This window comes from Microtus pennsylvanicus, chromosome 7 (assembly GCF_037038515.1).
Source record: "Microtus pennsylvanicus isolate mMicPen1 chromosome 7, mMicPen1.hap1, whole genome shotgun sequence".
Classification (NCBI taxonomy): Eukaryota; Metazoa; Chordata; class Mammalia; order Rodentia; family Cricetidae; genus Microtus; species Microtus pennsylvanicus.
Window position 1 is genome coordinate 23,444,535 of NC_134585.1, and position 11,225 is coordinate 23,455,759.

The following is an 11,225-nucleotide window of genomic DNA, read 5'->3' on the forward strand; positions in this document are numbered from 1 at the left end:
TCTGGGTGCTTCCGGGTGCCCTCCAGGCACAACCCTGTCCCCAGAAGAACACCTGTAATCTCAGTTCTCAGGAGGCTGAGGCAGAAGGATCTAGACATCCAGACCAGCCTAGGCTACATGGCAAGCCCCTGTCTCTAAAAGCCAAAAATAAATAAAGGACCTGCAAATATTTATCGGTCCAGATGCTTTCCCAAGGGATTTTCTGAAGGCTCCAGCATGAAGGCACAGTCTCCGTTATGCTGTCTCCATTCCTCTCCTCTCCCTGGATGCCCCTAGTACAGGATATTCTAAGGGGTCATGCATTCTGTCTTATTTCCTAACCTACCGTTATACAAGGAGTCTAACCTCCCTTTTCATTTCGGGTCTAACGCCTTTCCATCTCTTCAGTAGCTATCCTGAGCTAGTTCGTCCCCTTTTCTTTAATGAGCCTTTCTCTAGAATCCCTTCTTTGACTATAGGCAACATATGAATCCCTGCTGGCCAGTCTGATGGGGGGGGGGCACGACTTGGCACCCTGGACCATCACAGTGCAGAAGGGCAGTGCCGTCAACCTCCTAGGCTTCCTGGAAGGCAGTCTTGCTGTGCACAGAGTTCCAGCAGACTCAGGCCAGCCTCTTCCACATGCAGAACCCACCTTTTGAACCAGCTAGTGTGGAGCTGATACAGCGGCCTGCCCATGTGCTATTTGCCCTGGCCAAGGTGGATGAGAGTCATTCAGAGTGCCTGCAGCATGCCAAGCCTTGCCCTTAGAGAGACTGGGAACATTAGCTGAACAGGGCTCTCAGACAGGGAATAGAAGAGAGCACAAAAACTGTGTGAATCTGAGCAGTCAGTGAAGATGCGGGGAAAGGGTCATGGTGGGGTGATGAGTACCGCTGGGCCTTCTACCTAGAGAGGACCTGTTTGGCTAGGAGGTAGGAAACCTTATAGAGGAGATGGCAGGCATCTGGATGGGATGCAAAAGCAATGGGATCTCAGCCAACAGCCTCATGGAAAAATAGGGTGGGCCAATGGAATGAAACATGGCTGGCAGAGTGGGGTGGGAGAAGATGGTAGAATCCAGCTGGAGCATGGAACTGCTGTCTGATGTCACTGTGATGTTTGCCTCCATCCCCCACAGGGTGTGATCACAGTCAAAGGCTTGGTTGACAGGGAGAAAGGTGACTTCTACACACTGACAGTGGTAGCAGATGACGGTGGCCCCAAGGTGGACTCTACTGTGGTGAGTGGGTCCTGGGTGAGAGCCCCAATCAACTGCAACCCTGTCCGGACCCTGAGTCTCCCCAGCCCCTGACCTGTAGCTGGGGCAAGGGCGGTCTCGGGACCATCCTACAGCCAGACGCCTGGGCTGAGACCTTGGTCAGATGGGGTGGTAGCATGGGCCACAGACCTCATGGGCGGTGGGGGGGAAATATCAAGCCAGCCAATAACCTTTTGCCTCTGCCTTTCTCTCCCTTCCATCTCCTGTCCATGCTGCCTACAGAAGGTGAGTAGCCCATGAACTGCCTCACACCACTGATGGTACACAGACCCTCCCACCTTCCCCAGAAATAGGGTCTGTAGGGTGGAGGGCTGGCAAGATGGTACAGCAAGTAAAGGTGATTGCCACCAAGTGTTGACAGAGGTTTCTTCCTCCCCCCACATCCCGTCCCACAGTTGTTCAGTCCCAAAGAAACACACAGAGGCCTACATTAATTATAAACTGGTTGGCCTATTAGCTCAGACTTTCTTATTAATTAACTCTTACATCGTATATTAACCCATTATTCTTGTCTGTGTTCACCATGTGGCTTGGTACCTTTTATCAGGGAGGCATTCTCATCTTGCTTCTTCTGTGTCTGGATGATGACTGCAGACTGCACCTTTCCTCTTCCCAGAATTCTCCTGTTCTCCTTGCCCCACTTATACTTCCTGCCTGGTCTCCCCGCCTATACTTCCTGCCTGGCTACTGGCCAATCAGCCTTTTATTAAAGCAATACAAGTGACAAATCTTTACAGGGTACCAGACCATTGTCCCACAGCAGCCAAGCCTGATGACCTGAGTTTGATCCTGGGACCCACGTGGTAGAAGGATAGAGCCAACCCCGTCCCACAGTTGTTCAGTCCCAAAGAAACACACAACCTCTGACCTCCACACAAATGCTGTAGCCCACGTCTGTGCTCACTCCCATCCACCCACTCCCATCCAGCTACCCCCCAACACACACTGAACCAATTCATTATTGTAAAATGAAAATGAGAAGCACATGAACATCTACAACAGGCATTCTGCTCAGACCCTTCAGGACCTCCCCATCCCACCCTCTTCCCCATCCAAGCTCTGTTCTCCATGTTCTATCTGGTCCCTATGGGACCATAAGATGGAAGTGTGATAACAAAGAAATACCCGGAACATGCACAGGAAGGGACAGCGAGACACTCTCAGTGGCTATGTGACAAAGAAAGCTGCCTAACTTCTGGGCTTTCCTTCCCTCCCTAACTGGGGGGGGACCCCTAACTGGGGGATCCTCCCAGTAGCCCTGTCCTCCTCAGCAGGGGTGTCAGATCTTAGGAGGGAGAGGTGAAGGAGGATGCTTGGGGCCAGAACCCAGGGAGTACCTGAGATGGTAGCTATAGTTGCAGGGTGAGCTGAATGAGCCCCATTACCAGGACTCTGGGATGAGGCTCTTGGGGACAGTAACTACTATAGTCAGAGGTGTGGGACAAAGTCTCTGATGAGCTGGGCCTGGGGTGGCACTCAGAGTGAATGGGGATTTGATCCCCACACAGCTGCCTCTCTTCAACCCCTGGGGCAGCAGGCAGGAGTCCCATGTCCTAAATCTCCCAGCAGGATGGCCTGAGACTTGGGGGGGTATAGGTGGGGGCTCTGAGCAGACCTTAGCATCGTCCTCAGTACTGTGGGCCCAGCTGCCCTTCAGCCCTCAGTGGTAGTGAAGGTTCAGGGAATGGAGGCTGGGATGGCTGGGTATCCCGTGAGAATGTGATGTCACTCTGGTGTCCAGGTACCCCTTTGTCTGATGGGGCTGGCAAGTACTTCCTGCATTCTCTCCCACTCAGCTGACTGCTCTCCTCATGCCCCAGATACACAGCCCAGTTGGCCCCACACTGTGTGAGATACTAGGGTGTAGGTGCAGGAAAAGGCCTTTAAAGGTGGTACAGTTTCCTCTCTGAAGCCAGGAGCCAAACCACAGCTAGCTCACCTCCACCTGACTCCTCCCAGCCCCAGCAATGGGGGAGGGGGCAGGAAGGAAGATTTAGCTCTAGGAGCTCCTGAGTTGCACACTTGGGTGCTGGGGGATGGGCAGGGGAAAAATGAGGTTCTGACACAGGGAGCTGGAGAAGGCCCCATCTCTTCTCACTTACTGAGGCTGGTTCCCTTCCCATCCACCACCCACCCTCACATCCACCACTAAGAGATCAGAGTAGCAGCCATGACAGGGCCAATGACTGACTATGCCAGGCCTCTGTTGGGCATAGTCAGAAACCCAAAGCAGATTTAACCCAGCCTGCACAGCATGAACTAGATTGAGGCAAAAATCCCGGTCACAGCATCACTGTGGCTTAATATATGCTTCGTAAGATATCAGGGAACCCAGGTAGGCTTGCTGAAGGCCACTCAAGCTGAGCTCTGCAGAATGAGTTAATGAAGCCAACAGAGAAAAAAAGATTTTTTTTGTTTGTTTTGTTTTTTTCTTTTTTTGGCAGAGGGAACAGGATGTACGCAGGCTATATGGTGTGAGGACCTCGGCTGGCCAAAGAATTTGAAGGTCCAACCACAGCAGTTTTCTCTGCTGGGTTTTGCCCTGAGCACAGGACACTGGGCATTATCATTTCCATTTCCCATATCAGCTTGCTTGCTTAGCGGATGCAGAATACTCCCTGATAGACAAGGACGGACTGATTAGGGGAAAGACTGAGTGTCCATCAGACAGGAAGGAGGGACAATGGAGATTACTATCCACCACCCTCACCTGTATTTTCTCACTTCCTGCTTCTGGCATCCAGTGTAGCATGTGTTCTTGTTTCGAAAGTTTTCCGCTGAAGAGTGGAAAGCCAGAGAGGTTGAATAACCGTGTCCAAACTCACACAGCCAGAAATGGAGGAGGTGCCCAGCTCTCCCTGGGTCCTGACAGCTGCATGGTGACATGGTGGGGTGTGGCTGAAACCAAAAATGGCAGCCTGCCTCAGAAAGAGGGAACAGTGAGTTCGTTCTGTAGGATGGAAAGGGCCCACAAGGACCGTGAGCGCCGTGCACACCAAAAGACAGATATGGGATCCAGAAGTCACAGCCCCAGAAGCATGATGAGGACTGGCCTGGGGTGGAGCAGCCTGAGGAGGCCTAGCCTGGGGTTCCTAAAACCCAGGCCACCTCCCAACCTGTCCCTGGCAGTCAGTGTGACAAGCATAGCAGCCTTTGTAGTCTCTGTGGCCTGTGGTCTTCTCAGGGCTGGTGGCCACACCCACAGTGGGCCTTCTTTCTTCTTGCTCAAGGTGCCTTTGTCCATCTGAGGTCCAGACCACAGACTTGAAAGAACATGCAATTTCATGGAGCTTCCCTCCCCACTGGGACCCCTAGGTCACAGTAGCTCCCTGCTCCTGACCTAGCCCTCTCTTTAATGAGGAGGCCAGAATCTGGCCAGCAGCTGTGTTTCAACCAGCCTGGACTTGATTTTCCTTTTTGTGACTCATTGGCTCATTTCATATAAAAATCTGAACTCCTTAATTCTCCTGAAAAACAGGAAGTGATACCAGTGCCAAGATGGGTATTCTCAGCCCTCGTTCCCAGGAGCCAGAACCCAGCTTCCCAGCTGTCCCTGCCCTGACCCTGGTGATAAGTGTGCACTATATACATGCCTGCACGTGAACACACACACACACACACATACACACACACACATACATATGTACATATATTGCTCGGAGAAGTGAGCAGCTAGGATGGGTCTGGGCTTGAATGCTTGCTGAAGGTCCCTGCTGACCTCATGGTCTAAGGACATCTTGGGGACAGAGGCAAGCAGCTGAGGGTGTCTGTCCCCAGGTCTACATCACTGTGCTGGATGAGAACGACAACAGCCCACGCTTTGACTTCACCTCGGACTCGGCCATCAGTGTGTCTGAGGACTGCCCAGTGGGCCAGCGAGTAGCCACTGTCAAGGCTCGGGACCCTGATGCTGGCAGCAATGGACAGGTGGGCACCAAGCCAGGGTCTATCCAAGCTATAGGGTGTTTCCTACTTCTTTGGGGACGTCTGAGCCACTCCTGTCACCAAGCAGGAAGAGGGATTTAAGTGGTGAGATTCAGACCTGTTCTCTAGGCTCCCAGACTGCTCTGCTAACAACCCCTGGATCTACCTGTGAGGCACATCCAGCCTTGGTGGGCCTGGTTCCTTTCCTCAGCATTCTCCCTTTCTTCCAGCACCCAGCAGAGCTGAAGAATAATGGGCATAGAGGCCAGGCAGCCCCTTGAGCCTGACCAGCCATCTCTCTTCCCTGCCCTCTCTCTCCTCCCATAGGTGGTCTTCTCCCTGGCTTCTGGTAACATTGCTGGGGCTTTTGAGATTGTCACCAGCAATGACTCCATTGGTGAAGTGTTTGTGGCTAAAGCCCTGGACAGGGAGGAACTGGACCACTACATCCTCAAGGTGAGCACCCATTGGCTCTTCCCGGACTGCCACAGCCCAGCACTCAGGAGGGAGCCCACCTCACACAATAGCTGGGTGATCAGTTTCCTTGCTGTCACCAATGATGTGGGACATGTGGCCCATACAAGGCTAACCACAGTAAACTTGATGGAAGAGGGTGACCTGAGCCATGCTTCTTTTCCCAGCTGAAGCAGCTGAGATGCCGTGCCCTGTCAAAGGAGTCAGAAGAGCCAGGCATGGTGGTATTCAGTACCCGCCTATAATCCCAGCACTCAGGAGGGAGTGGAGGCCAGAGGATCAGGACTTCAAGACTATTCTCGAGATATTCTCATAAATTTGAGACCACTCTGAGCTACATGAGACTGTCTTAAAAAAAAATAAATAAAGCAAAACAAACAGAAACAGCCAGGAGAATGCCTAGTGGAATCACTGGGACTTTAACCCTGTTAGGAACATGGTAGGCCCTTAGGCAAATTATTTCTTCTGGCTGGACCTCAGTTTCCCCACTTATGCAATGGGCAAAAGAGCCCTACCTGGCCTGCTTCTGCTGCAGAGTGAAAGACCACACTGACTGGAGCGGTCACTGAATCTCTGGGCCCGCACTGCTCCTCGGCAAAGGTTGAGTACCTAGAGACCACCAAGGCCACAGTGAAGTCCCCCAGGATAGGCTCAGCAGGTGGTCAGAACTCCAGAGGATTGCAAAAAAAAAATCCAGGCCTCTCCCTGCTTACCAGGGGCCACCTTGGAATGACAGAAGGCTTGAATCATAATCATATCTCAGACCCAAGGTCAAGGGGCTAACAGCTCAAAACACAGGCAGGTCAGGAAGTGCTGGCTCTTCACACTGTAGTCAGATGCCAAATGAACCTGGTAAGACATGGGCAAGGATTGTCTGTAGCATAAGCAGAAGGGGAGAGCTTGGTGACAGGCATAGGACCAAGGTGAATCAGTGAGTCTCTTGGCTCTCCCGGGTCTTCCCTATCAAAGGGACAGCCTTTGAGCTCCATAGCCCTGCTCCCATAGTTCAGTCCTAACTGTGAGCCCCCTCCTCTTTCACCCCACAGGTTGTGGCTTCCGACTGTGGCACCCCTCCACGGAAGAAAGAACACATCCTACAGGTGACCGTTCTGGATGTCAACGACAACCCTCCAGTGATTGAGAGCCCCTCTGGATACAACGTCAGTGTGAATGAGGTAAAGACACTCCAGATACCCAGGGTAGACTATGGACAAAAGCTGACCACGAGACACCCATTTAAACATCTGCCTGGCCCACTCGTCCCTCACTCCACAGAATAGAAATGGATGCAGCCCTAGTCCCCAGCCCTTCATTGTATTTTTGTGGTAGAAGCAGAGACCCTGCAATAGCTTCCTTTTCAAACAAACGTATTTATTACCTGGCACTAAGGCTGGTTGACTGCAGGAAGACATTTTCCAAGCCTTGCTGGGCGTAGAGCCAGGGGCAGCTCATAAAGGAAGGTGGTTTAAGGTAAAGCCCCGCTCTCAGGGCAGATGCCCACACTAGCCTCTGATTGATTGTGTGGCTGTTCATGCATCTTCCTCCTGCACCTGAAGTTTTTCTCATATATAAGTGTGAGCATCCAATCTGAGCTCTCAGGTCTGGACCAGAACCAAGGGGCTCTCACCCAGGACCTGTCTGTAGGAGGTGTCCAAAGCACATTGTCTACCAGCATTCTGTCACCTCATCCTTGCCCCAGGGGACACAAAGCAGAGCTTCCATGGGCCCCAAGTGAAGCCTTGAGGTGCCAGAAGCAGGGCAGGGCTATTCCTTGAAGGCTATGACCCTGGGATAACCACTTTCTGCTCTCCTGCCAGAATGTGGGCGGAGGCACCTCTGTGGTTCAGGTGAGAGCCACTGACCGTGACATTGGGATCAACAGTGTCCTGTCCTATTACATCACCGAGGGCAACGAGGATATGACTTTCCGCATGGACCGTATCAGCGGTGAGATTGCCACACGGCCTGCCCCACCTGATCGGGAACGCCAGAATTTTTACCATCTGGTGGTCACTGTGGAAGATGAGGGCACCCCTACACTGTCGGTAAGCAATGGAGGTGAATGGGATAGTGCTGCCCCCTGTGTGGGAGAAGCCAAATAATAGGGCTGAAGCCCCACATAACCCTCAAAGCATTGATACCTCCTAGGTTGTGGGCCTTTAGTTCACAGCCCAGGAGCCTCACCGGGCAGGTGTATGCCAAGCAGGCAGCTGGGTCTCTCTAGTCTGCACTGCTCTGGGTCTCTGTCCATCCTCTGGTCTCACTAAATGATGCTATCAGATGAGCCTGACATCAGGCCTTGGCCAGGGAGTAAGAGGGACTGGTGAGCAAACTGTGCACTGCAGGGCCACACTCAACCATAAGGCAGTGCAGCCCTCTGGCCCTCTCTCTGCACACTGGCGTGGCATTGTCACAACACTAGCGGTAGGAAGGGTTGACGGCTGTAGTCCTGTCTGATGCTTGGGCGGCCAGGGCCGTAGCCCATGATTATATGATGCTCACGGCTATTTGGTTTGTGGAGTTGGGGAAGGAGGCATGGCTGGTAGACTGGGTGGAGACAGGGAGTGTGCTGGAGAAGTGAGTGGCCTGTGACTTGGGACCTTGAAAGCTGGCCAGTCAGAGCCTGCCAGAACCTCACCTTTGTTACCTATAAAGGCAGATAAGATCTGCGGAGCTGGTGTTTTGGGAAACTGAATTAGCTCAGGTTGGCACAAGGGCATGGTAAACACGGAAGATGCGGGGAGAATCGCGTCTGCCATCTCTCCCACAGTGAGGCAGATCAAACCCAGGGCTGGCGTGAAGCAAGGCCTTGATTTGCAGGTGTGGTACAGACCAAGCTCAGCCAGGCAGTTCAGATCTCAGCTGGGGTTCCTGTCCTGTGCATGCTGCTGTATGTCAGCCGGTAATGCTGGACTTCTGGGGGCTGACTGGCATCCGTCGAAGGTGACAGAGACAGCTCCTCTAACTAGCAAACCTATGCCCGTTCCGAAGGCACAAGAAGGAAAAGAGCACAGGATACATGCAAGGCCCGGTGCTTGCCAGGCTTGAGCTGGCACAGGATTCCTCTGTGACTTTCTCTTGGCCAGAGCAAGTCACACTGCACAGAGTGTGGCCTCAGTGAAGGTGAAGATTGGATATGTTTTACTTAGTTGCTCTCGACCCCCAAGATTTGTCTTTAGGTACCCGCGGTATCAATGGCCCTGCAGGAGGGCATAGCAGGTCCAGGCTGGCATTCATCTGAAGTAACTCTGACGAGGGAGTAGGAATTAGGCCAGCAGCCCCAGGAACACTCATCACATTTTGAAGTGGGAAACAAGGCTCACTCTGCCCTGCCTCCTAACCAGCATTCTCACTCCAGGGCAGCTTGGTGTCTGCTAGCTTAGTCAGTCATGCTAGTGAGCTCAAAAAGGACATGGGTAACTGGGGGGGAGGGGTATTGTTTTTGTGATGTCGTGGAAGGATGCAGTTCCAGTCATCTTCAGTGATACGTTTGGCTACAAGTACCAGATCTTCAGCTACAGAGTCAAAAGTCGGTTGCCTTCTTTTATATATACAACCTCAATAATTGCAAGACTGATTTTGTGCTCGGTAACAGTGGTGTTTCTTGGACTTCTTGGTTTGAAAGAAAGCTGATGCTAAGTGGAAGAATCACAGGAGAAATAGGTGAAGTGGGAAAATCCATTCTTCAGGGTGTCGTGGTTTCTTGGCATTGAAGACAGAGCTCTGTTATTTGATCAGTGTCTTGATAAGTTTTCATGTAGCCTAGGTTGGTCCAAACTCAGAATACAGCTGAGAATGGCCTTGAACTTCTGATCCTCCTGCCTCCACTTCCTGAAAAAGCTGAGATTTTAAGTGTGTATCACCGTGCCCCAGTTTATATAGTGCTGGGGATTGATCCCATGACTTGTGAGAAAATAGATATTGTGGGGGTACTCCACCAACTGAGCCATATCCCTAGCCCTGTGACTTGAAATCATTATAATCACCTCATGGAAAAACTACATTGATCTCAGGGGCAGAATCTGAGAGACAAGCATGAAATCCTCCCCTCTGCCTGGCGATGGGGCAATGGGCCCCTCTCTGCCTGCCAGTCCAATGGAATTACCAAGCACACCCATGATATGGTTTGAGCATCCTCCCAGACAGAGGCAAGAGGTGGGCCTCACAGCTGCAAGCCAACCCTGGGCGGTGTTCAGCCTCAGACAAGACCTCTGACTGCACAGTCTCCTTAGCTGTTTTATCTGGGAGAGCTGCTTCATCCTTTAAATCTGCAGCAGCAAGGCCATGCCACAGGCTAGGACACCACAGACAGACATTCCGGGGGAAGGACATAGGACAAAATTGACGCGCTGGGCATGATGTGACCCAGTGCTGGGAGCTCAGAGCCAGAGATCAGGAAGGTCATGTCGGCCATATCATCATTTTTTAAAATATTTATTGATTTATTTATTATTTTGTGAGGGTAGGAGCGTGTGTATGGGCAAAGGTACACACCTGTCACAGCATGCATGTGAAAATCATAGGCCAGCTTATCAAAATCAGTTCTCTCCTTCTACCGTGTGGGTTCTGGGGTTTTGAACTCAGATCATCAGGCTTGTCTCCAAGTGTCGTTGCCCGTTGAGTCATTTCACAGGTATTATTTGTAGCATAGGGTTTAGGAATCGGCTGCCAAGAAAGTCCCCATATCCCAGAGGAACCCCTGTGTCCACACCCCTTCTCCTTCTTTCTTCCCTGGGTAACATCCCCTCGCCTCCCAAAGCCGGACATTCCTATCCGCAGCCTTTACCCTGTATCACCCAGGCCAGGGACAGCTGGGTTGCTAGGGCCATCCGGGCCAGCCCTAGGCCTGCCACACAATGGCCTGCCACCCGGCCAGAGGAAATCATTGTATTGCTTGGGACCTCTGTTAGCTCCAAGCCATGGGCAGGAAAGGCAGGACTATGGCAAGGCCCAAGTGGCTATCAAGGGGCCCCTGCAGGAGGAAGGGCTGGGTCCAGGGAGGAAGGACGGAAGGCAAAGAGGAGGCCCTGGCCCTGAGGCACCTTGGCAGGAGGTTTAGGAAAGAGGGTGCCCTTTTTTGACATACGAATGGAGCCAGCAGCAGGAAATACAGTCGCAGATAACCCTGACTACTTGGGTTACTAGAGAGAAAATCCACACCCCTGGTCGGGGCTCCAAGGTGGGCCGTGAGGTGGGAACGCTGCCCTAGAGCTCACTACATTCTTTAAAGCGAGCCTCTGCAATAAGGACCCCAGTTTTCCCGGCAATACCTTCAGCCTCAGCCTGGGCATTTCCCTGTGTTCACATCAGGAAGGCAGTACTGCCCCAGGTCAGCAAGAAAGGAACCCAGCCCCTGGCCTTTCACCTTGACTTTTTTTTTAAAGCAATTTATCAAATACACTGTCAGAGAGCAACAGGATGTGCGGCCATTAAAGCCCCAGCTGTAGCTCACCTTACTGGTTGAGAGGCATTCTGCCACTCCCCAGATGCTGAACACACAGCTGGCCGAGCTCCTGGGACTCAGTGGTCAGACGGAACTCTGGTCCCTTCCCTTTCCCCTGATGCC

General features: G+C 52.3%; 2 protein-coding genes across 2 annotated transcripts in view; both read left to right on the forward strand.

Moving 5' to 3' along the window:
* Window positions 1–1,294, forward strand: part of LOC142853975 (cadherin-23-like) — a 246,940-nt gene extending 245,646 nt beyond the window's left edge. Inside the window, exon 32 of the mRNA XM_075979128.1 lies at window positions 1,121–1,294. Coding sequence (XP_075835243.1) covers window positions 1,121–1,294 — 174 coding nt within the window. The remainder of the gene's footprint in view (window positions 1–1,120) is intronic.
* A 3,758-nt stretch (window positions 1,295–5,052) lies between these two features.
* LOC142854507 (cadherin-23) overlaps window positions 5,053–11,225 on the forward strand; it is a 70,896-nt gene continuing 64,723 nt past the window's right edge. The window contains exons 1-4 of the mRNA XM_075980180.1: window positions 5,053–5,188; window positions 5,513–5,641; window positions 6,706–6,834; window positions 7,477–7,704. Coding sequence (XP_075836295.1) covers window positions 7,579–7,704 — 126 coding nt within the window. The 5' untranslated portion in view covers window positions 5,053–5,188; window positions 5,513–5,641; window positions 6,706–6,834; window positions 7,477–7,578. The remainder of the gene's footprint in view (window positions 5,189–5,512; window positions 5,642–6,705; window positions 6,835–7,476; window positions 7,705–11,225) is intronic.